Source organism: Camelina sativa, chromosome 11 (genome assembly GCF_030686135.1).
Source record: "Camelina sativa cultivar CO46 ecotype springtype chromosome 11, ASM3068613v1".
NCBI classification, from domain to species: domain Eukaryota; kingdom Viridiplantae; phylum Streptophyta; class Magnoliopsida; order Brassicales; family Brassicaceae; genus Camelina; species Camelina sativa.
The window spans coordinates 46,732,043-46,757,270 of NC_141890.1; the positions used below are offsets into that span (position 1 = coordinate 46,732,043).

General features: G+C 39.2%; 3 protein-coding genes, 1 long non-coding RNA gene, 1 other non-coding gene and 1 pseudogene across 9 annotated transcripts; 4 read left to right on the plus strand and 2 right to left on the minus strand.

Annotated features, from left to right (window-relative positions):
- Window positions 1–79: 79 nt before the first annotated feature.
- LOC104726421 (NAD(P)-binding Rossmann-fold superfamily protein) lies at window positions 80–1,693 on the plus strand. Its single transcript, XM_010445284.3, has 6 exons — window positions 80–319; window positions 408–580; window positions 676–861; window positions 953–1,115; window positions 1,189–1,375; window positions 1,453–1,693. Exons 1-6 carry the CDS (start codon window positions 202–204, stop codon window positions 1,598–1,600), a joined length of 975 nt encoding a protein of 324 aa, XP_010443586.1. The 5' UTR covers window positions 80–201; the 3' UTR covers window positions 1,601–1,693.
- A 110-nt stretch (window positions 1,694–1,803) lies between these two features.
- On the plus strand, window positions 1,804–1,885 carry TRNAS-CGA (transfer RNA serine (anticodon CGA)). Its single transcript has one exon. It is a non-coding gene; the product is annotated as a tRNA-Ser (tRNA).
- A 5,972-nt stretch (window positions 1,886–7,857) lies between these two features.
- On the minus strand, window positions 7,858–9,388 carry LOC104726422 (protein LIGHT-DEPENDENT SHORT HYPOCOTYLS 5 pseudogene; annotated as a pseudogene). The gene has a single exon (XR_015570548.1). The product of XR_015570548.1 is annotated as a protein LIGHT-DEPENDENT SHORT HYPOCOTYLS 5 pseudogene (transcript).
- A 1,988-nt stretch (window positions 9,389–11,376) lies between these two features.
- Window positions 11,377–18,011, minus strand: LOC104726423 (uncharacterized). 3 transcript variants are annotated; one of them, XR_015571681.1, is made up of 22 exons: window positions 17,705–17,990; window positions 17,574–17,617; window positions 17,411–17,474; window positions 17,059–17,185; window positions 16,909–16,976; window positions 16,733–16,830; window positions 16,333–16,504; window positions 15,791–16,022; window positions 15,371–15,497; window positions 15,044–15,153; window positions 14,774–14,866; window positions 14,372–14,500; window positions 14,132–14,265; window positions 13,955–14,050; window positions 13,713–13,793; window positions 13,362–13,524; window positions 13,217–13,288; window positions 12,930–12,969; window positions 12,493–12,770; window positions 12,232–12,409; window positions 11,920–12,137; window positions 11,377–11,825 (listed from the first exon to the last, which is right to left on the minus strand). XR_015571681.1 is itself a non-coding variant. In XM_087473616.1 (22 exons), exons 1-22 carry the CDS (start codon window positions 17,759–17,761, stop codon window positions 11,508–11,510), a joined length of 2,886 nt encoding a protein of 961 aa, XP_087329742.1. In that variant the 5' UTR covers window positions 17,762–18,011; the 3' UTR covers window positions 11,377–11,507. The 3 variants fall into 3 exon arrangements, 2 of the variants coding, with proteins under 2 accessions (XP_087329742.1, XP_087329743.1); XM_087473616.1 differs by having other exon boundaries at window positions 13,726–13,793; window positions 17,705–18,011; XM_087473617.1 differs by having other exon boundaries at window positions 13,726–13,793; window positions 17,411–17,463; window positions 17,705–17,965.
- Window positions 18,012–18,279: 268 nt separating this feature from the next.
- LOC104726425 (uncharacterized) lies at window positions 18,280–21,416 on the plus strand. Its single transcript, XM_010445287.3, has 3 exons — window positions 18,280–19,023; window positions 19,168–20,248; window positions 20,855–21,416. The coding sequence occupies exons 1-3, from the start codon at window positions 18,563–18,565 to the stop codon at window positions 21,137–21,139; spliced, it is 1,827 nt and encodes a 608-aa protein (XP_010443589.2). The 5' UTR covers window positions 18,280–18,562; the 3' UTR covers window positions 21,140–21,416.
- Window positions 21,417–22,147: 731 nt separating this feature from the next.
- On the plus strand, window positions 22,148–23,715 carry LOC109127515 (uncharacterized). 2 transcript variants are annotated; one of them, XR_015573110.1, is made up of 5 exons: window positions 22,356–22,478; window positions 22,606–22,749; window positions 22,821–23,132; window positions 23,233–23,404; window positions 23,504–23,715. It is a non-coding gene; the product is annotated as an uncharacterized LOC109127515 (long non-coding RNA). The 2 variants fall into 2 exon arrangements; XR_002034077.2 differs by having other exon boundaries at window positions 22,148–22,478; window positions 22,606–23,132.
- Window positions 23,716–25,228: the final 1,513 nt, after the last annotated feature.

Genomic DNA, 25,228 nt, shown 5'->3' on the forward strand with positions numbered 1-25,228 from the left:
AACGGCATGATGTTTAAACGTTGGGCTATACTTGGGCTTTTACATTAGCTAGTCCATCAAGCATAAACGAATCATCTCAGTGTAATTCCGTTGTGTCCACGTGTCGTTACACTCGATTCTCAGACAACCAGAGTTATCGAAGTGTGTCTGAAAAAGAAATTGTCTGAAACAGAGAGAGAGAGCTCTTTTATCAATTCATCAATGTCGATAGAACGAGAAGTAGTCTGTGTCACCGGAGCCAGTGGCTGCATCGGCTCGTGGCTGGTCCATCTACTCCTCCACCGCGGCTACTCCGTCCACGCCACCGTGAAAAACCTCCGTAATCTTCACAAATTCCTCTCTTCGATTTTGTTACAATATCTCCTACTACTAATTGCCTTAACATTTGTTGAAAATTCGTGTTGCAGAGGATGAGAAAGAGACGAAACATCTAGAAGCTCTCGAAGGTGCAGCCACACGCCTCCATCTATTCGAGATGGATCTCCTGCAATCCGACACCGTTTCCGCCGCCATCAACGGATGCTCCGGTGTATTTCACCTCGCATCGCCCTGTATCGTAGACGAAGTTCAAGATCCCCAGGTTCTTCTTATACATGATCCACTCCCAAAAACCTTTAGCTTCAAAAGGACCGATCAATAGTGAATTTGATCACTTCATTCATATGTGTTTAACAGAAGCAACTACTTGACCCGGCGGTTAAAGGAACCATAAATGTACTGACGGCAGCTAAAGAAGCAGGTGTTAAGAGGGTTGTTGTGACTTCTTCTATATCAGCGATAACGCCAAGTCCCAACTGGCCTGCTGATAAGATCAAGAATGAGGAGTGTTGGGCTGACCAAGACTACTGCAAACAAAATGAAGTATATGGTTTTTTAGTTTTAAGATCTATAGCAAAACTAATCTTCTTGATTTGTCTTATAGATGATGTGTTATTCTTGTGTTGGTTGGTAGTTATGGTATCCACTGTCGAAGACGCTTGCTGAGAAGGCATCTTGGGAGTTTGCAGAGCAGAAAGGATTGGACGTGGTTGTGGTGAATCCAGGCACTGTCATGGGCCCTGTCATTCCCCCATCTATCAACGCTAGCATGCTCATGCTTCTACGCCTTCTTGAAGGTAATTTGCTTCTCTGTGAATACTCTGACTTCCATGGAACATCTTAGGATTTGAATGGACATGTTATGCTCAGGGTGCACAGAGACATACGAGAACTTCTTCATGGGATCTGTTCATTTCAAGGACGTGGCCTTAGCACATATTCTTGTATATGAGAACCCATCTGCGAAAGGAAGGCACTTGTGCGTTGAGGCCATATCTCACTACGGTGATTTTGTAGCCAAAGTTGCTGAGCTCTATCCCAATTACAATGTTCCCAAGTGAGTCTCTCAAACTATCTTTCAAATACATGTGTGTGTATATAGATTTCAGTAAGCTTCATTGGTAATTCTCTTAGGTTACCGAGAGAGACTCAACCTGGTTTACTCCGAGCCAAGAATGCATCAAAGAAGCTGATGGAATTGGGGTTAGAGTTCAGTTCCATGGAGGAGATCATCAAGGAAGGTGTGGAGAGTCTTAAAAGCAAAGGATTTATCTCTGCTTGATTTAGTAAAATGAGCAAAATCTGAAGGCAGCAGAATCATTTAATACGATATTCTCACTTTTGTAATAAATAAGCTGGCCTGTGTTATGGATTAGATCATCTCTCCGAGATTCTTAAAGCATGAGATGAGAATGTTTTCGTCTCTGCGTTTTATTAAGTGCTACTTTTGTGTTATATACGTTTGGTGTTTGTTTAAAATGAAATGTCAATATGTCCGAGTGGTTAAGGAGACAGACTCGAAATCTGTTGGGCTTTGCCTGCGCAGGTTCGAATCCTGCTGTTGACGATACTGTTTTTTTTTTAATTTACCATTTTTTCTACTATATTTGGACTTTGGAGATACACACCACAAGTTTATGTCTGCAACAGGCATAACGCCATGACTATGTGAATGTGAGTAACAAAACAGTCTACTTATTGATTCTTTGCTTTTTAATTTAGTTCCAGAATAAATATTAGCATAGCATTATTCTTCTAGCTAATACACTACGAATCTAGGATGTTGTTGAATGGGTGTCAAATAAAAGTTACATACAGTAGTTCTCAATTAGGCAAAAATATATATAGTTTTATCTAAAGTCTAAATAATTTAACAACTATAATATTTTCATACGATATTAGTCTTTTTACAAATAAATGGTGAAAATTGTAACATCGTCAGGATTTCAGCCTACCATCTTACATATGTAATCATTTCTACTAGCCCTGGTTAATGTCAAGGATACGTATCATTCTGTATATGTAAAGTATATATTTGTCTTTATGAAATTAGACTTCGGCTCCAGGTCTAGTCTCTGTATATATTCACCATTGTAATATCATCAATACAACCATCACATTCATAACACTTACATGGTATAAGAGCAACGCTCTTAAACAAAACAAAAAAAAAATCTTCTTCTCCTTTTATTCTTCTTTTTCCTCTTTCGTCATGTCTTCCACGGGAACAACCATTCCCCAAGTTGCTGCCGCCTCCGATGCTATCCCTCTCAACAATTCTTCTCTTCTTAACATCAATATGAGCAACGTCACTAAGTTGTCCGCCGACAACTACATCATGTGGAATCGTCAGATCCACGCCCTTCTTGATGGTTACGATCTCGTTACCTTTCTTGATCCCGCTGCGGAGAAACCAGATCCCATAGTCACTGTCACCGGCACCACCAGCGTCAACCCTGCTTACACTGTGTGGAAACGCCAAGAAAAGCTGATCTACAGTGCCCTGCTTGGTGCGATCTCTCTCTCTATTCAGCCGCTTCTATCTCGTGCATCCACCTCCGTCGAGATCTAGCAAACCTTGGCTTCCACATATGCAAAACCCAGTCGTGGCCACATTATGCAACTCAAACACCAAGTGAGTGAATGGCGTAAAGGCAACCGAACCATTGATGAGTACATCCAAGGTCTCACAATGCGATTTGACAAGCTTGCTCTTCTTGGGAAACCAGAGGATCATGAATATCAAATCACCGCCATTCTCAAAGGTCTTCCCGAAGATTACAAATCGGTAATTGACCAAACTGAAGGTCGCGATGTTGCTCCTACAATCCTTGAACTCCATGAAAAGCTGCTCAACCGTGAAGCTACTCTTCTCTCCCTTCACGCCTCCTCTGCTCCGATCACTGCCAGCTACACCAACAATCGCAACCGGTCCAACTCTAAGTTCCCGCATCAGCAATCACAACGCCAACAATCTCCACAATCTAACTGGAACCCACGACCACACTATGGCCAGAACCGCCCCACTAAGCCGTATCTTGGTCGTTGTCAAATATGTGGTACCCAGGGCCATTCTGCACGTCGTTGTCCGCAGTTTCAACCTGCACGTCCTCTCCTGCCTACCCCTTCATCCTCCTGGATACCCCGTGCTAACTTTGCTCAGGCTCCAAGTTCTGGTTCTTCGGTCGTGGACTCTGGCTCCACACATCATATCACCTCCGACCTAGCAAACCTCTCCCTTCATCAACCATACACGGGAGGTGAGGAGGTTCTTGTTGGTGATGGCACAGCTCTCCCAATCCAAAACACGGCTTCCACTACGCTTCCCTCTACTTCTCGACCTCTGTCACTTACTAATGTTCTGCATGTTCCAAACATACAAAAGAATCTTATTTCTGTTTACCGCTTGTGTAATACGAATAACGTCTCGGTGGAATTTTTCCCGGCTTCCTTTCAGGTGAAAGCGCTCAGCTCGGGTGCCCCGTTACTCTAAGGACGGACTAGGGACGAACTCTACGAGTGGCCGATCACGAAGACAGCAGCAGCAAGTTTCTTTGCCACACCCAAAGTCAAAACCTCTCTTTCGGATTGGCACTCTAGGCTTGGTCATCCATCTCTCTCCATTCTTAAAAGAGTCATTTCTAGTTATTCTTTACCTTTTTCAGATTCATTGTCAAAGTCTTTGTCTTGTGTCGATTGCCTTTCCAATAAAAGTCACAAACTTGCTTTCTCTCAAACTTCTATTTCCTCTACACGTCCTTTACAATATCTATTCACTGATCTCTGGACGTCTCCGGTCACTTCCGTTGACTCCTATAAACATTATCTCATCATAGTCGATCACTTCACTCGTTATACCTGGTTCTATTCCCTACAATTAAAATCTCATGTCAAAGAAACGTTTATCAAATTCAAGGCCCTCACAGAAAATCGATTTCAAACACGGATTGAAACTCTGTTCTCTGATAATGGAGGTGAATTCATCGCACTTCGCGACTTTCTATCCTCCTTCGGCATTACTCACCTAACCTCTCCTCCTCACACTCCTGAGCACAACGGCCTGGCGGAACGACGTCACCGTCACATTGTCGAAACAGGTCTTGCTCTTCTCCACCATGCCAAACTTCCCAACACTTATTGGTCCTACGCCTTTGCTACGGCGGTGTACCTTAATAACCGCTTACCCACTCCAGTCCTCTCTCTTTCTTCACCATATCAGCTTCTCTTTCAAACTACACCCAACTACTTCAAACTAAAAGTCTTTGGTTGCCTCTGTTTTCCGTGGCTCCGTCCTTACCGTTCCCACAAACTTGAACCTCGCTCCACACCATGTATTTTCTTAGGATACTCTCTTACCCAAAGTGCTTTCCTATGTCTAGATCCTTCCTCCAACCGACTTTATGTCTCTCGACATGTGCAATTTGTCGAAGACAACTTCCCTTACTCAACATTATCCACTTCCCCTACCCAACCTGCTGCTGTCACAGACTGGGTTCCACCAGCTTCTGTGGTTCCGCTATCTTCTCTGCCGCCCGTAGCGTCCGTTCCGGTTTTGGCACCGGACTTAGCACCTTCACCGTCGCCGTCCGCTGAGACGACTCCACAAGATTCTCCGTCACCACCAACCGCTCATCCGGCATCGTCCTCTTCTTCTGCAAGTTCTCCGCAGTCGCCTTCCTCGTCGACCACAGCTTCATCATCCGATACTTCCTCTACTGGGCCTCCCTCACTCAGTCCACCAGAAATAGGCCCAATAACTTCAAGTCCACAATCATCAGGCCCATCAAGCGACACTCAGTCCTCCGTCAACACTCGATCTTCGTCTCAAAGTCCACCGTCTTCCACCGCTGCTGCTGATCCCGCTCCTGCCGCTGCCGCCGCGCCGGAAAACACACACTCCATGACCACACGTGCCAAGAAAGGTATTGTAAAACCCAACTCCAAATATGCTCTTGCCATATCTAGTGTCACACTAGAACCACGAACGGTTCTTCAGGCGCTCGCCGATGAACGGTGGAGAAATGCAATGTCCGATGAATTTAATTCACAGATTCGCTACTTCACCTGGTCTCTTGTTCCACCCGCTCCTCATCAGCATGTGGTCGATACAAAATGGATTTTCAAGCTCAAACACTCACCTGATGGTTCTGTTAATCGCCACAAGGCGCGACTGGTTGCCAAGGGGTACACTCAACGGAAAGGTCAAGACTATCATGAGACGTTCAGTCCTGTTATCAAAGCTACTACAATTCGCGTTGTTCTTCAGACTGTGGTTGCTTGTGATTGGAAAATCAAGCAGTTAGACGTGAATAACGCCTTCTTACAAGGGAATCTTACCGAGGAAGTTTACATCTCACAGCCACAAGGTTTTGTTGATCCCAACCCGACGCATGTGTGTCGTCTGCACAAAGCTCTTTATGGTCTCAAACAGGCGCCTCGGACATGGTACCAAGAACTCAAACAGTTTCTTCTCAGCATTGGTTTTGCAAACTCTTTGGCCGATACCTCTTTGTTCATACTCAAATGTGGTACAACTCGTGTCTACATTCTCATTTATGTTGACGATATACTTGTTACGGGTAACAACAACGCTTTGCTTGACCACACTCTCTCCGCGTTAGCCACTCGCTTTAGTATTAAAGATCCAGAAGACATAAATTACTTTCTTGGTATTGAAGCTTATCGCACCCGCTCAGGTATGTACCTCACACAACGTCGTTACATCCTTGATCTCCTTGCCAGGTGTAACATGCTTGATGCGAAGCCTGTCCTTACACCAATGGCAACACACCCCAAACTCTCTTTGTTTGCTGGTACTGCGCTCACTGATCCAACGGGGTATCGGGCGGTCGTAGGTAGCCTCCAATACTTAGCCTTCACTCGTCCTGATATCTCCTATGCGGTCAACAAACTCTCTCAGTTTATGCACAAACCAACATCCCTTCACTGGCAAGCGGTGTAACGGTTACTCCGTTATCTGGCAGGCACCCCCACTCATGGCATCTTCTTCCATCGCTCCAATGTCCCCTCCCTCCATGCCTATTCAGATGCTGATTGGGCCGGTGACAGGGATGATTACGTTTCGACACATGCTAACATTGTCTACATTGGCAAGAATCCAGTCTCCTGGTCCTCTAAAAAGCAAAAAGGAGTGGCTCGCTCGTCTACTGAAGCAGAATACTGATCCGTAGCCAATACCTCAGCAGAAATTCGCTGGCTAAGCTCACTCCTTGAGGAACTCGGTCTCAGGTCATCCACTGTTCCGGTGATATATTGCGACAACGTCGGAGCAACATACTTGTGTGCAAACCCAGTCTTCCACTCCAGAATGAAACATCTTGCTCTTGACTACCATTTCATTCGCAATCAGATTACCTCCGGCACACTCCGTGTCGCTCACGTCTCCTCCAAAGATCAGTTGGCTGACGCGTTAACCAAACCACTTGCCCGTGCACCATTCACACAAACTTCTAGCAAGATTGGTGTGTCTAAAGCCCCACCATCTTGATGGAGCATGTCAAGGATACGTATCATTCTGTATATGTAAAGTATTTGTCTTTATGACATTAGACTTCGGCTCCAAATCTAGTCTCTGTATATATTCACCATTGTAATATCATCAATAGAATCATCACATTCATAACACTTACAGTTAATTATATTAGTTAACTGTTTCTTATTGTTTGTTTTTTTTTGGTCAAAAACTGTTTCTTATTGTTAAGACTTGAGAAAGTGCTTCGAATTTTTTGAATATCATGAAAAGATGAAGATATATGTCTAGGTTTATAAATTACCAAGAGAATTAATGATATAGCTAGGCTGGTCACTAGTCCTTTTCAATTTTGAGTTATATATAATTAAGACCACCCACGTATATCATTTGTTGTTTTTGCTATTTCTAAGATAAATGGATCTTGAGCTTATTCCTCTTTTGTTATTTTGTTCTTCTTTTGTATCCACATTTCTACGCCTTCCCAGGTCCGGCCCTTCACTCATTCTTATGACACATGAGTGTTGGGCCTCCATATTTTTTGAGATTTTTAGTAACAAAAATAGGTCTCAAAAAATATTTTTACTGCAAAAATATGCCTTAATTTTATGAAAATTATAGATTTGGCCTCAAGTTTTAAATTTATCTACTTTTTTATTGCAAAAATAGGACTCATTTTCGAAATTTTAAGATTTAGTTTCAGTTTTATTTTTTTATCTATAAAATCCATTAAAAAGTAAATGTTTTGTTTTGTAAATAGTACTTTACTAAATCGAAACAATTGAAGCTAGCTAATTTTTTTTTTTTTTTGAATGGTTAGAATTTTGTAAAGAAGAACATAAACAAAGTGAAAGTAAGAAGATGATCATCATCATTTCTGAAAGCTTTTTCTATAAAAAAAAAAACACCTGAAGATTTATGACTTTTAAGAAAAATCACGACTCACGTGAGACCCGAGAACTTCGCTCGTCCACACATCACAATCATACACTTTCATACTAATCTATCATCAATCACGGTGAAAATATCAAAGCTCATTGCAAAATATATAATAATAATACTGTAAGGTCTAGCTTACTAATTAATAATCGTTGATCGTCTTTTCCATCTCTATACAATCTCAAATAGTTAATCACACAAATATATATAACTCAAAAGTACGAATTTAGAAAGTAAAGCACTCATGATGATTAGTAGATTACGATACCATTTATTTAAAAGATTTTATCATTGGGTATCTGACTGGATTATTCTCGACTTTACGACCAAGGTAGCACCACTACTTCCTCCGGCGTCGTCTTCATCAGTGCCAGCGGTTGGAGTAGCCGTGGCTGTGGTATGAGGCCGTTTTCGTTTCTTCTTGTCGTAAGGAATCCCTCGAGCCTGAGCCTGAGTTTGACGGACTTCCTTAAGATAGATCCTAACGGCCTTGGCAGCGAAAGGGTTTGACTCGGGAAGACCACCGCCGATTTCCTCGAAAGCAGCCCTTAGACGGCCGATGAGAGCGTCGAGGCTTCCCCAAGCTTGCTTGAGAGGGCAAGTGCACTGAGCCGGTGGGTTAGGTTGTCCGAAGAAAGGACAAGAAACAGCGTGGACTTTGGTCTTGCCGAACTGGTCAAGGTACTTAAGGAACTCAAGGACGTGTGCGCCACTGCAACGAGATAGATTCAGAGGTGGCTTGTGGTTCCTTAGATACTGAAGGAAAGTGTTCCAGTCTCGCCTCTTCTGTGACTCGTACCGGCTTGGGGATGAGGAGGAACTCGCAGCTGCGTTTACTGTGGTTTCTCCCTCCATCTTGCTATGTCAGGCAGGGTCGACCTTGATTATTATTATTATTATTATTATTTTTCTAGTGTCTTTGTGTGTATGTGTGGGTCGCGTGCCTGAGAGAAGAGAGAAGAGTTGAAAGAGAGGAAGGAAGAGTTTTATGTGAAGTCACAACTTAATCACAAAGAAGCAACAAGTTGGATTTGATTATTCATACACATTGTAGTTTCTCACTTTTATTTACGTCCCATCATCATATTTCTTTATATGGGAACCAAGAAAAAGGAGAAATGGAAAATTAGATACATCTAATTTTTGTTGCCCATTCGGTAATAGTTTTCACTTTGAATGTAAATTGTCCACCTTCCATTCACTTCCTTCGTTCACGCACTAATTTGATTTTCTTAATGTTTTTAGTTTTTAGTTTCTTCTTTGGGTTATCATGTTAAGTAAGAGAATCACATCTACTTTAAATTAGGATAAAAAGAACAAATGAATATGATAATAAACCATATACATAATCCGCTAGTGAATGAATGACTTCGCTACATCCGTGGCAAGTGGGAAACTATATATTCAAACTCTAATAATAGCAATTTACAATATTATAGTATATAATTTTTATATAAAGATGTTTACAAGATTTGTTAAAATATCGTATGACGACATAGTAAAGCGAACTATTTACATATAAGTTAAGTATATGACCCTAATTCCTGATTGGGATGTAGGATATTACAATAAAATAGCACCAAGTATTCATATAGAGTACACATCTATTTCTCGCTGCTAAATTTTTACTACAACAAAAAAAAAAAAAAAAAAAAAAAAAAAAAAAATACTCAAAGGAAACGAGTTTCATCTAATGATCTTCGATATTGACATTTATAATGTGCACCAAAAGAAACTTTAATATATGAATGATAATAATTATGGTGTTAAGCCGTTAACGACATATTTTTCATGAACTTTTAATGCTATGACTAACGGAAGTCAAGTTAACGATGTTAAGGAGACTACCATTCAAAAGCTCCAACCATATTCCATGGTGTGTCTATACCTCCCGTGATTCATTTGATTTAATCATTTATATATAGCTTTAATTATTTCTTGTTGATACATCAAATCATATCAATGGATCGTCGGTCCAATTTTTATTCCATTATAGGAAATATAACTTTGTCCATTTCAGTACTCTTCATTGGAAACTAGTTAATTTTCCTTACCATTGTGACCAACTCATCCAAATTTTATTATAGTTCGCTGATTGATAGCTGTAAACACTTAAGATTCTAATTAAACGACTAAATGTACTTGCTGCTTAATTAGTGCTTCATTGACGGCATATACAATTTCTGGTTTATCTATTTTTTATATAAAGTGTATGATTATCTCGTTTTGGGTTATTTCTTAATCTAAAGAGTATCAAAATTAACACTTTCGTTCACACTAATTATACTATTTAACAATCAAACCCATGATACATAGACCACCAACTGCCATCAAATAATGTTAATATCATATAAACAACGCAATCTAAATTCTCAATCTATATACTGTAGTTGTTGGGATAAGAAAGCGTGGAAAACATTATGTACAAGGTCAATAATTTGAGGGAATCATGGAATCACCATATGATTTGGTTCATAATGCAAGGATTCATTGCGATGGAACTGATGATAAAGTAGGGGAAAAAAAAAAGAGAAAGAGAGATGGTGAGGAGTTGGTAGTGGGTCAAGAATCAATGAAGAAAGGTATTGGCCATCAATTTCTCATAATCTATTAATCTAATCCACGCAATTTTCATCACTCACTCAGTCAGCCATTTACTTAACATTTCTTATTATGTTTAGTGGCTTTAGTGCTTAGACTCATACCTATACGGTCACGCCTTTTCACTTTATAGTCTCTCACACCACACCATGTCCCCATCCCATACTTTATATACATGTAGAAATCAAGATAAAGAGAAGATTTATTAGTATTTTATCAGGATCATTGTCAAACATGGCAACTATTTAATCAAAGTTCCCACCACAAAACTCTTAATCCTTTTATATATTCATCCAATCATCAAATTTAGAAACAAGAAGAAAAAACGTCATGTCTACCAATAACAACAATAATATGTATCATCAATCTATATAAAACATTTTGATTTGATGCACCATCTTCGTAGCATGATGAGTTTTTAAACCTTATTTAGACCTACAACACAGTCATACTTTCATAACGACGTACAAATAATTAATAAGGTTTCATCTGCAAAGAAGACTGATCTCATCTTGAGCTATATATACAAACGTATAAAATTCAATTTGTTTGTATAGCTTATTAAAATACTTTATCTTTTTTCTTTTCTTTTGCACTAACATTCTTAAAGACCACTCAGTCTAATGCTTCTAGAAATATTGCATCACATGATTTACCCTTTATATCGCAAAAGTAACAAAATTAATCTTCTTTTTCTCGTTTGACCCAAAAAAAAAAAAAAAAAAAAAAAACCTTTTTTCTCTTTTTAAATTTTTGATTGCGTGTTTCATCTAAAATATGACGTTGGAAGTGATAGATCATTGATCTCTCACTGCATGTACGTCGTCCCGACTCATACCAGTCCATTCACTCAAAACTTTAAAAAAATCAACAAAAGTACAATAGTATAATTAAGTAACAAGAACACCAAAAATAATACTAACAAATCGACATATTATTCCTCACTGCCTTTGTGACTATGTGTTTTCTTAGAAACTCGCAAATCATTCGTTGTCTATTATTAACGCAAATCAAATTAAGTCGATGAATGCAAAAATAAGTTATATATTAAACAAAAAATTTACGTGAAGTTTGTTCAAGCAGAACTTCGTTTACTAATTTTCTATTAGAGAACAAATGTGTTATATCGTAAGGTAATAAATTTAAAATGAAAAAAGAATCAATCGCAAGAAGTAACAGAGAGTCCAACCCGCAGATCGTTAGATGTTCCAGACACGTACATTCGGTGTGTCTCGATTTCTTCTCCCTTCCGGTAATTGGTGGCCGCGACGTCAGCAGCTGCAGCGTAATGGATGCCGTTGTTGACATCGTCTCCAGTAGAGAAAATGATCTCCCTGAGAATGGGTTCGTGTCCGTTTAGAAGATTTCCCATACTCAGCACCTTTCTCCATGACTGGTTCGCAGATGGGGGCGCGAACAAGTTAGACACCACTTGTCTCTCTCTCAAACTCACTTCTTGTCTACTTACTTCCATCTCCTGTGTTCCAGTGACCAGATAGATACGTTACGTTACATCATCCAATTATTACATTCTAATCAGAGAAACTCTCGCTGTTTTAACATTGACTTACCGTCCTGCTTTTGTTCTCCTCATCATTTGAGTTCATTCCCATCGTTGGGGAATAAATGGTGTAGAAGTCGCTGAATATTACTTGAGCAAGTCGTGATGCGTCCAGGAACTTTCTGTGAATAGATGCCGCGACCGTTACCAACTTCTCCACGTTTTCAAAGACCACGCAGAGACGTTTCAGGTCTTTGACGGTTTTTCCTTTATCCGGAAGATTGTTGCCTGCATCCGAATATCTGTTATTTGGAGACAAGAAGGCCAAAAGGAGAAGATGGTTTAAAGGGGTTGAATAATTAAGGAGAAACAAAAGTATTACGTTGTAGAGCCCCCAAAGTAGATTTGATGATGAGGTAGAGTTGCTCCAATTTAGAGGTCATTTGTCTCATGTTCCCGACTTTTGTCAGGTTAAGAGTGTCGGCTGATCCTCTGAAGGCTGTGCAGACCATTTGCTCAAGAAGCTGATCAGGCCGCACTGTTTCCAGGTAATGAACAATCTGAGAAATTTGTCAAGATATTGAGGTCAAACCTAACTCTCGCAAGAGGTTATCAGCATGAATAATCTCACAAGGATACAGACCTTCTCCCCCTCTCGGTTCGGGTCTAGGAGAGGCTTTTGATCATCAGCTTGCAAAGCGGGTGCATCGTTCCAACTTTTTCTCCACAAGTTTCCTTGATCAGACATCCGTTGAGAAAGACGACCACAAGGAGGCCATTTATCTTTCGAGCCTTCGGTGATGGGGCCTGCTGATGTTTCAGTGGTTTTAGGTTCAAAGCTTTCCCAATCTCCAGGTGAATGCCATCTGATAAAGTCCTCAAACACTGCCTCTGGGTTTGCCGCTTTGAATGCTGACATGTCTGCAATCATCTTTGTGAAATCAGGAAAATAAGGAGCAAGGGATGTATCACAAAATTATAAGCGCCTATTCTTCTCTTGCAATAGACTCAAGACTTAGAGAAGTGTAATGAACAGTTCTTTTCCGTTATCATCAACAGAGACAAAGTTTTAAACCTCACCGGATAGTAAGATGTCTTTCTCCAGCTGGCCAGGAACGTTCTGAAATTCAAAGAGCAAAGATGTGTTCTTCAATATAGACAATCAACAAAATAAACTAAAAAAAAAGAGATTAATCGTGTTAATTTTCCTTTAATGTCTACATACAACACAAGAGCATACAGAAAAAAATTCATATATAGCTAGGCAATGAATCTTCACATTTGTTAAGAAACATTACGTCTACAAAAACATTCTTAGTAGATAACCAAACTATATTCACTTCTACTGGGAAAGAAGTTGAACTTACAAGGGAATCACCAAACGCTTCAACAGCTTGGAGTCTTTCTTCATGCATGTCTTCAGTCATAAGAGGTGGATCCTGTCATCACTCAGAAAATATGAGACTGTTACGAAAAAGATAGGAAACAGCCGAGGTTAAGTAGAATACTAACCTGGGTAAATGGGGCATGGAGCCGCTGATGTGACTTCAGGAGCATCATAGTCCCCACTGGGCCAGCTGAGCCCCTCCTGAAGGTTGGGCTTTGGTTCTCAGAATTTGTGCGTTCAGTTTTCCTCTCAAATCTCAGTCGATTAGAATCATCTTCTGCAATTGAACTGTATCCAAGGAGAAGGGATTTAAACACCCTTACTCAAAATTCCCTCTCTACGAGACTTAACATTCAATCAAGAGCTATCATTTAAATTGGAAAATGAAAGAAAAGAAGAAAGAGCACAAGTCCTTGTAATAATAGGCAATTAGGTTTTCATCTATTTGATAACAACGAGAACCTAAGAGCTCTCACTTGCTAAGTTCACCTGTCACGTTTCCTCTGCAGATCTGCTTCTGAGGATGTATTTCTTCTCTTGTCGACCTTGTGGTTTTCCTGAGAATTCATTCAATGAAATGTATCAAGCCAACAACACAGGCGCTGCAGGAGTTAGGATATTCTACTGGGTTTATTGAGGATTTTGGAATTCCTACACCTTTTATATATGTATCTCCTTCTGTTAAAACAAATAAAATACAGAAAACTTAGCCAATTACCTCCATAGAAACAGAAGCGTCTGAACTGTCATCACTTCCTATACAGTCTAGGAACTCTTCATTCATTTCACGTTTTTTCTCGATGCAAATTGCAAGCTGATCGACAAATAAAAAATTGTTAGTACAGTGTTCTAAAAGTAATTCGACATTTACAATTAAAGATATATAGAGGATTACCAGGTGCAACTTCTGGTTGATCAAACAAGTGGACAAATCAATAGAACCGTCAAATGGCATTTTCGGCAACGGCTGTGTCTCTTCCCAACACCATCGAACTTCACGTACAAACTCTATCCAGAGGAAGGCAATGGCTAGAGATGGAATGCAGAAAACGAAAGAAAAATACAGCACATCTTATTAATCAGATAACTCCGTCACTGGCAATTACCAAATACGGCATATTCTACTGTCACATACCACGGATATTGCAGTTGCCAAACCACAGTGAGTGCAAACAGAATTGTGTAAAAAGAGATTCAAGCGGTGCAGCCTTAAGAGCTCGAGAAAACTTGTGTTCGCCTTTAGTAAAATCTGGGAGTTTAGATCCTGCGAGATTAGACTGAAAAAGGTGAAACAACACTGCATAGCTGGATTCTAACAAACGTTTCGAAGCTAAAGGGGTATTTATAAATGCTATAGCTGCAAATTTTAAAATTCATGCATCAAACTTTAGAAGGTTTCGACATGGACGGAACCAGAATGATTAGCAATATTCAGTTGTGTAACAGAAACACAAGCATATATATATATATATATGCTACCGTAAATATGGAGTGTATACATGCATATATGTTCACACATAATATAGTGGAAGTATACCCTCACGAAAGAGATCTTTAATCACCCGATCAAGAACTGACGGAGGAGGTATGACCACTGAGGTCTTTAAATTTTCAGAGCTTGGATTTTCCACTGCGAGAGATTAAATAAAAACATTAAACAATGGATATGTCCGGGAAAGCTAATGCTGTGAAATATTCTATGAACATAAGAGAAATTATCAAAGCTATAACTCAATCCCTTGCTAATGGATTCTACATGTGTTTAAAACATGAGGAAATAATAAAAGCACACAAAATATTGGCAGACCTGACACAAAATCCTCCATAAACTGAGCTGTGAAGGACGTAGCCAATGCTTCAACCAAGCAAAGTAGTTGGGAAGCAAAATCAATTCTTTTCCCAAGTGAAGGATCACCCCTGGTAAAGCAATATTTGTTATAAAACTGAAAGGAAATTCTAATACACCACAAGGCCAAGCAAATTAGTTGGGAAGCAAAATCAATTCTTTTCCCACGTGAAGGTCATCCCTGGTAAAGCAATATTTGTTTCAAACTGAAAGAGAAAAATAATACACCACAGACATGCAAACTAATATTCTGTCCAAGAATGAGAAACTATGAGAAACATTTCTTACAGATATGGTGAGAGGATTGGGTGCATAATCCACTTCTCAGCATCATGGGGTGAAGCATTTTCAAGTTCAGCCATCTCAAGTGTGCTTTCTACAGTCCTGTCAGCCCATGTGACCACCAATTCAAAACCTATCCATATCAGCCACAAAATTAGATAATGAATTCCTTGAATCGCATATACCAACAGCAAAGACCGGCTTATGCTTGAAGAATGATACAAAACTGTCATCACACATCAATTATCATATTTTCGTATGTTGGAATAAGAGGTTTATAAATACTATCTAGTAAATTAGATAACTGAGTAGTATAATCACGGAAAAACACACATGGCCTCAACTCTGTCAGACAAGTACCGTATTGTGTATAGACTGTAGTCCAAAAAAATTAAATTTTATTCTTCATAGGATGCACGGATATACCTCTAAGTGGATCTTCAGCAGAGTACCACTCGCTCCAAGGACAGTCATCATCCCAGAGCACCTTGTTGCGTGACTCCGAACCATTGTTTTCCGCAGTGTCTGCTTTGTCACCCATAAGGTCATCCATATCATTTTCGTCATCCTCCTCGTCATATGGGAAGGTTTGGTATGTTAGCCTCATCATAAAATGGACTTTGAAGTTATGCATTGAGAAGTCCACTCCTGAATAAACCTTCAAATAATAAACCGTCGTAGATAAATACAATATCTAGCAAAACAATTTAATCACATGATGGAACTAGCCACGTTGGACCGGATCTCAAGTCAATAATTTAAAATCGTCTCCTCTACTAATAGCAAGCTTAAAAGCATGTTGTATAAAGTACATACTGCAATATAGTAAAATATAAGAACAGTAAGAACAACTAGATTGAAAACCAGCTTTTCATATTAATGGCTAATGCTTGGTAATTTTTCAGGTCCGTTTTGATAAGCAATTACCGTACTACTGACATTACTAATAAAAAGCTACAAAGACTTACAAACTTAGAAACAAACAACTCATATAGCCCTTCCAGGTGCATGAGTTTCACGGGGACTTGGCTGCCAATACGATCTGCTTCAAATCTTCTAGTAAAAACAGTGCCCATATTCTGGATTCCAATATATGCTTTGCGTGAAGGGTCATGCACAGGGACAAAGGCTGGCCACAAGCTACATACCCAAGTAGTACAAAGACCATTTAATATGCGTCTAATCATAACCTCCTTCGCAGTTCGCAAAGACCACACGGATAATTTACATTTCTATCAACTTTGACTTCCAAGACTTTGGAGTAATAGGCATGCGATTTGGTATCAGTTCAAAGAAACAGTGTACTGTACAAGTTTCAGTTGACGATGATAAAGCTAATGTGGTATTACTGGCTAAAATAGATCGTACCTGCCACAGTTAGACAAAGCAATAGCAACTGCACTCAGAAGCTTGCTAGACTCTGGTGTATCAAGAAGCACCCCACTGGCACTTTGTGGAGCAATCAACTAGAAGATGCAATAAAAAATCGAATAGGTAAAAGGGCAAGAATTATTTCAACAACAAAATGTGGATTTAACGCGTACCAGAAAATCTTTAACCCCAAAGCAAAGCTGGAGATCATGTGAATTACTGTTCCAATTATCAATTCCAGCTGCATCAGTCAAATACTGAATTACGAAACAGAAAATGCAGTTTCTCCAAAGATAAAAACGCATTATTTTTAAATCATATACCTTGTTGGCTACCATCATTATCAATTAGAAAGTAGAACTCCATGCAATAGCTCTTTGAGACATCTTTAAGTTCGTGTTTGACTGTAAACAGATTCTTTGAATCCTCCACTGCAACGGCACCTTTTTCCTGCACTCACATAATGCAGGCAACCTTAAAGGTCAAGCAGATAACTAAACTAAAGTGGATTTCCCTAATATAAGTCAAGTTCCATCTTTGATCATCAAAATTCAAAATAGTAAAGCAAGCTATAAGTTCCGGCCAGATGGGAAAATCGGAGAGTATACATTCCTGTGATTCTAACGAGCTCAGCAAGTCACATATGGATGAAATCATTAGGAAAAGCAAACTTACCACCAGGTTTTTGGGACCATTGGCTAACCATTGACGACAAGTTGCTTCAATATCTGAAATAAACCTAAAAAGCAACGGACTCAGTGGTGACATTCGAAAAAACAGAAAAGAACAATGCAGTAATTGAGTCCAAGCAATTCAAACCATGAAGATGGATGTATACCTTTCCCAGGAGGAAGCTAGAGTAAAATCATCGAAATGTTGCACCTGCAAAACAATTCATGATCCATGAATACAAAAAAAAAAAAGGATAGCAGAAGAGCACATGAAGAAGAGGCTTTAGGAGGTAGTAACCTCTTCTTCCACATCATCATCTTCTTCGAGAGGATTAAATTTGGTTGTAGAAGCCATGTAATAAATTAGGTAGCGAATCTCTATCTATCTATCTATCTTTGTACTTCTGGGTAAGGAAGGAACTCTTTGCAGATCCTCCGATCACACAGAGGAAGAAAGAGATCCGGCTTCGTGAAAGAAAGAACGACGACGACGATGATGGGGTTAAAAAGTTACTGATGAAACGTCGTCGTTTGGAGCTGACTTGGGACTTTTGACAAACGACAAAAACAACGCGTGCCGTTTCGTTTTTATTAGAAAACGTTGCGAAAGTTCTTCACTGATCCCGACTATCGATATTAATGGGCCTAATATTGGCCCATTACAGGAGTGATATAATTCAAACCTGAGTCATTGTGTTTGAAAAGGATTTATTAGGAAAACAAATCAAGATTTGTACTAAAAATCTAGTTATCAGAATAATTTTTGGAATATATGTTAAATTTGAATGGACTGGTGATCATTTAAAACTAAACACAATTATGTATTCAGGGACCACAATCCACAAATAAAGAGATAATTATCTCAAAGAAATTAAATGAAATTGGTCCAACACATAATGACAATTACAAAAACAATTAATACTAATAAAGAAAAAAATACAGGAGAGCGTAGTAGTGAGTGGATCGAGAGTGTGAGAAATCGTACTGCTTTTAACACATAAATGACTCAGTCGTACTCAGTAAAGCCAACCAAAAGAGAGATGTAAGTAGAAATCTAAATTAAAAAAAAAAATCCCAGAAAAATCTGAAAGCTACACTTCCGTTTTCATCTCTGTGGTTCATTGCCGACGAAGAAGTAGAAGACCTATAATAAGTAATGGCTGCAGCCTTGGAGTGCTGGTCGAGCCGTGCCGGAGGTGGTGGTGGCGGTCCCGACGACGATCTTGTCGATCAGGTACTCATGCGTACTCACGACAGGTCCGAGTCGCTTATTACGTCTCCGCCTGATACCACTTTGGAGAACCAAGGAGGAGGAGGATCCACGACGGTTTTCGATCAGAGCTCGTCGGCTATGCAGAAGCGGTTTCACCGTCTCAGCCGGAATGTGTCTGGGGCGATTGCGTCGCTTAAAAACTCGCTCAGTCTCGATAACCCCCGGGATAACCAGAGCGTCGGTGGAGCTCCGTCGCCTAAGGCCGAAGCTGGTGGTGGCGGCGGCGGGAGGAAGCTAGTGTGGGCTACTGTAGTGAGGAACCTTGCTAAGATGTATCCTGGCAGTCAGTTACCGGAGAAGCTCGTATCAAATCTCAAGAAGCATTATGATTCCTTGCCCTTCAGGTAAACCTGAATTTCTAATTAAGGACAGTTAAAAACTTAAAATAGATAGTGTGTGAGTTTGAATCGAATCTGGAGATATATTTGGTAGAACTATGGAGGAGCAATTTTGGTAACTTGGTGTGTTTGTTGTTGTTGTTTCAACAGTTACAGTCAGGCTGATTTCGATATGAAAGAAGTATTCTTACACGTTAAGTTGATAGAGCAAGCTTCCGGAGATGACAATCCTGTGTTTATGATTCAAGAAGTGTCTGCTGAGGAGCCTCGGGGTTCAGTTCTCAGACTCACGTTCGCCTGCAACTCTTCTCTTTCATGGTCTACTATGTCAGCCGCTCTTGATGGTGCTTCCATTTGTTGCAAGAAGATACAATTCTTTGAGAAGAAAGGGTTGACTCTCGGTGTTGTTCTTCTTCTGGATCAATCAGGGCAAGATAATTTGTTTAAAACCCGGGTTGAAAACGCCCTCAAGGTTGCAACCAGGAAGCCAAAACCGACTTCGGTTAAGCTTCCTTTTGGGCTTTGTGGCTGTCAAGAACAGAACGGCGGTGTAGGGGAAGTTGGGGGTGTTGAAGAAGAGTCCATTCAGCATAGTAACAGGCTAGGGGTAGAAAACTTGAATAGTATGATCCAGCTTCACACTCCACTTCCTAGTTCTTCATTTGCAGTATCAGTAGATGAATGGCAGACCATCCAATCAGGTGGCAATGAGATTGGAAAGTGGCTATTGAATTCTGATAGTTTTGAGTTCGGTGATCAGGTTGGACCAAATTCTTTCAAAGGAATTTTCCGCGGAAAAAGAGTGGGAATTGAGAAACTAAAAGGTTGTGATAAGGGGAATTCATATGAGTTCGAGCTCCGGAAAGATTTCTTGGAGCTGATGGCTTGTGGACACAACAGCATTCTGCAATTTTATGGCGTCTGCATCGATGAGAACCATGGATTATGCATTGTGACAAAACTTATGGAAGGTGGGTCACTCCATGAACTGATGTTGAAGAATAAGAAGCTTCAAACCAAGCAGATATTGCGAATTGCTATAGACATAGCCGAAGGGCTGAAGTTCGTGAATGATCATGGTGTTGCTTATCGGGACCTTAACACGCAAAGAATACTACTAGATAAACATGGCAACGCCTGTTTGGGAGATATTGGAATAGTCACTGCTTGTAAGAGTTTTGGTGAGGCTGTGGAGTACGAGACTGATGGCTATCGATGGCTTGCACCTGAGGTATGTCATATGCATTCTTCCATTTCGTGATATTTTTTTACCTCTAAGCCAAATGATACATAAAACTAGACACCTGAAAGTGAAAGTGAAAGCTTTCTCATAAATTTCTCTACCCCCATTATCATAATTCTCATAGAAACAAATCGCGGGACCTGTGTTCTTCATCTCTATTGTCCCCATATGACCCACTGCATTTTTGTTCTTATTGAACGAAACAAGTTCCTTTGCTTTTGGCCATATCTGCTTTAGCTTTTGTGTTTGTCTGGGCAGTTATTGGATGTCACTTTTGGATTCATATATCGTAGAATAGTAGATTAACTTAGGTTCTGTCTAATCTCTTACACCTCCAATTTTATTACTTCGTAAATCGAGCAGACATAACTTTCTTCATTATATAAGTTATTCCACTTGTTTCGAACCATCTTACATTACGACTTTTAGCTTTATCAAGCCACTTGCAATTGTAAATGGTCCAATCATTCCTACTAGAGCACACTGGTTCTTGGTTCTATCTAGCCAGCATTTAGTTTAATTCTTGGATCTAAACACGAAGTTACAAGATTTTTGTGATGAAACGTGAATTCTTTATGACATGGTTGAAAGCAGATCATAGCTGGTGACCCGGAAAATACGACAGAGACTTGGATGAGCAATGCATATAGTTTTGGAATGGTACTGTGGGAGATGGTGACGGGAGAGGCGGCTTATGCAAATTGCTCGCCTGTGCAGGCGGCAGTTGGGATAGCGGCCTGTGGCCTAAGACCGGATATCCCAAAGGAATGCCCTCAAGCCTTAAAAACTCTGATGATAAATTGCTGGAACAACTCCCCCTCAAAACGCCCAAACTTCTCTCATATCCATAACACGTTGCTCCGCGCCATTTCACGCTAAGTTTGGTTTTTACTCGGTATGATTGTATTGTAAATTCAGGTTGTAACACTAAAAACCGTAATTACATATAGTATGTGATGATCATAATGGTGATATGAGTTGTGTTGGGTAGGGTACGTGTAGGTTTTGGTTTGAGATACTTGTGGTGTGGCCCCTTGAGGAGGACCCATCTCTTTTGTCTGCTTAAGTCCAAAACTACTGCCTTAAAATTCATTTTTCACCATTTGTAAAAGGCATTGTGCATTAAAAGTAAAAAAAGCTTGAGGATTTGTGGTTAGCTACACTTAGCTTTTTGGTGTTATAGAACTTCAAAGGTGAAATTTCAGCTTATAAATCTTGATTAGATTTTTCCATCTCTAGACTTCTATAACACCCAAAAAATCATGACCTTAGGATTTGTATATATCAGTGCTTGATCAGGTCTCTTTCATTACAATTTGACAACAGCAACTTGTAATGAAAGAGACCTAATTAAGCACTGATATATACAAATACTAGTAGATGCTATCAATATTAGTAGCTGATAAACACCTTGAACAAACAGAATAACGAAGAAACAATCAAAAGCCGCCAAGCCCAAATCTTGAAAGAAAGATTGGAGAGGGGAACAAACAAATTGCAACAAAACCAATATACGGATTTGGGCAGTCTGCTATGCCCGTTACAAAGCGAATCCATAGGCCCATCAATACAGTACTATACAACGAATAATACACATCCATTAGGACCATTACCCACACACGTATATGTGGGGGAAAAAAGGAAGAAAACAAATATAATCTCGAGTCGTCCTCGTGCTCGTGCATATCAATCATATTGGGTATCGGGGAAGAAGGAGACATATCCTCATCATCTTTTAGCTTTCGTCAAAGTGGTGGTGACACGTGATGCTTTTCAGAACCCACCACTCTCCACTACACGTGCCCTTTTTACTTAGTTGTACCCTAAAGGCCTCAATCCATAATTATTGATTCTTATTAACCATTAGTCCATCATTATCGGTATAACATGTTGGGTGTTCTTAAAATTTTTAAAAATGAAAATATAGAAAAAGTGGACTTAGAACATGTTTTCTGATCTTAAACTAGAACTGTTTTCGGCCCAGTTCTAGTGTGACGTAGCGTACTCTGATTGGAAACAATATTTTGCAACCGAGAAAACTTTTCATTTCTCATTTTGTTCGATATCGTGACAAACTTCTTGTGAAATCGGAAGAAATTTGTCCCAAAATTCAGTTGCAAATGGAGGAGAATGATTTAATTTTTGGTGACCTCCGACTGTTCGAACCGTTACTCATCACCTCCACCGACGGCGGATCTCAATGGCGACTCTGGTTCAGGTAATCGTGACTCGTCTCCTTCCGATGGCGAATTGATTTTTTTTTTCTGGGTTATCGTTGATCTGGATTCTTTTCATCGATGGATGGTGAATTGATTTGAAAACATTGCTTGTGTGATATGATATAGAGATGAGAGATCTTGATTATGTGTGAAGAGGACTCTCAACAGATCGTAGAGGAGATTCATGAAATAAAAGTGGTTGGTGTCAAGGAATCAATTTCATCAGAGAGAGAACCATACTGCACAAAACAATTGATTCCCCAATCTAAGGTACAAGTCTCTTTTCTGGAACCTAGTCATAGACTTTACAGTGATATAGGTGTTTCACAATGCTATTTCAGTTTTTAAAGCTGATTCCCCAATCTACTTGAAGCACAAATGGCGATCCAAGAGACTGCAAACTCAGTTGAATAGCTTGTTGTCTCATCAACTACCTTGTTAAATCAAATCTCTATCACTTTGTACTACAAAAAAGATTTCCTTTTCTCTTTGTTTCTTTTGTATGGACTGGAGTCAGTATATATGACACTAAAAATTCAATGGCAACTGGACTAAGAGAGACGCTGGTGGATGAGAAGATCTCGTTTGGTCGATACAGAACAGTGGAGGCAAAGAATTTTGTATTGTCCACGTTCATCAACCGATCTCAGTCCGTAAGTATTTTATAAATCTTTTTCCAATCTTTTTGTGTTGTGCTTAATTAAAGGATATTAATTGGTTGGTTTTGGACTATCTTGCTATATTCATTTCAAGCGGGAGCGATGTCCCATTTCAAGCAGGGAAGCTAGAAGAAGAGATAACTTGTATCTAGAAGGTGATGTCCGATGTTTGAAATGGTGTTAATGTTGCAAAGGTTTTGTGTGTGTGTTTTCAGATTTGTGAACCATCAAGGCTAGAGAGTAGAGAGTTTCTGAAAAAACTGCAGGTCTTTGGAGTACCAAATCTATTCTGTATATCATCATCTGCTGATACATGATTCAAACAGAGACAACATATATTGAAAGAGTTTCCTTTTATGTTTCAGGGACTTCTCCACAGAGATGGAATGAAATGTCAAAGTGGTGATAAGTGCCTGTGCAAACCTTGGAAGAAGGAGGACATTCCAACTTGTCTATCATCAAGTCTTGTGAAGGTCCTAACGATATTGAAGTTTGGAGATATCTATGAAGATGAGGACATGGACAGAATGATGGAGCAAGTACTTCCTTGAGACAACATACACACCCTCTCGTTACAATTGCAGTTTATGATACAAAACAAATTTCCTAGTTTTAGCTCTTATGTAATTTCAATATTTATGTATTAAATGTACATGATCTCTGGATATGGCACGCATTTTTTGGAGCTCCAGGTACTTGTAACGATTTAAATGTTCTTGATCAATCACCAGTATTTAATGACATTATTTACGGTCGAGCTCCTGAAGTTACGTACTATGTCAACGGAAATGAGTATAATTTGGCTTACTATCTGACGGATGGTATTTACCCGGAATGGGCGACATTTGTTAAATCCATCCCACAACCACAACATCCGAAACATCGTTTGTTTGCAGAAAAACAAGAAGGTGCACGAAAAGATGTTGAGCGTGTATTTGGAGTCCTGCAATCTAGATTCGCCATGATTAAAAATCCATCTCTTTTATGGTCAAAGGGTAAGATTGCATATATTATGAGAGCATGTCTCATACTCCATAATATGATTGTCGAAGATGAACGAGATTCATACACGCTCTATGACGAACAAGAATTCCAACAAGAAGATGGAACCGGAATTACTCCAGATCTTTCGTTTTCAGTAAATATGCCTTCAAATCTTGAGGGTTTAGGTGATGGCCATACTATAATTCGTGATAGACAAGCCCATCAGAAATTAAAGGAGGATTTGATAGAGCATATATGGAATAAATTTGGACATTAAACTATTTATTCATTAAATAAGATGTTTATCTGCTATAATTAATTAAGTAATATGTTTGTTTGTTTTTTTACATTTTATTTACAAGTTTATAAGTAAGCAATTTAAATGTTATTTTATAAGTTTTTATAATTTGTAAAATGTTTATGAATATTATATTATTAAATCTTATGATCTTAAACATGTTCTCCCAATAACTAGCTTTTTAACAAAAAATCTTAACTACTGATCTTACATTATTTCACTATATCTTTATTGTAAGAACACCATAATTAGTTCTTCCATTTTTTTTACCTATAATCTTAACAAGTGATCTAACATTATTTTCGCACAAAAAAAAGTTCTCCCATTAATGATAATGATGCCCTTGTATCAACTTTTTAAGCTTATGAGCTAACTATTTTTCCATATAGAAAATTCTCACTTTTCTTAAAAAGGAAAAAAAGTATTCTTGTTATATGTGCGCATAACCTGATAAACAAAATAATAAGCTATAGTACATAATAGACCGACACCGAACAAAATTTAGCTAGAGAATTTGGTGGTCATCATCATAAGTTGTCAAATACTAACAGAAAATGAGATTTGGGCTGATTAATAAGTATAAGCAAATAGTAGTATTATTGTACTTTAGTAGCTTTGGTTGTACACATTTTCAAATGTTACAGTAATCATTTTGTTCGATGGTCCCGCCTCACGTGATTATTCCCTCTTTAGTCTTTACTCCCACTTCTCTCTTTCTTCAATTTCTTGTTGTCTTGGCCATTTAAAAAAAAAATCCATTACATACAGTACTAATTTTTTCGAATAATACATTTATGTTAAATTTTAA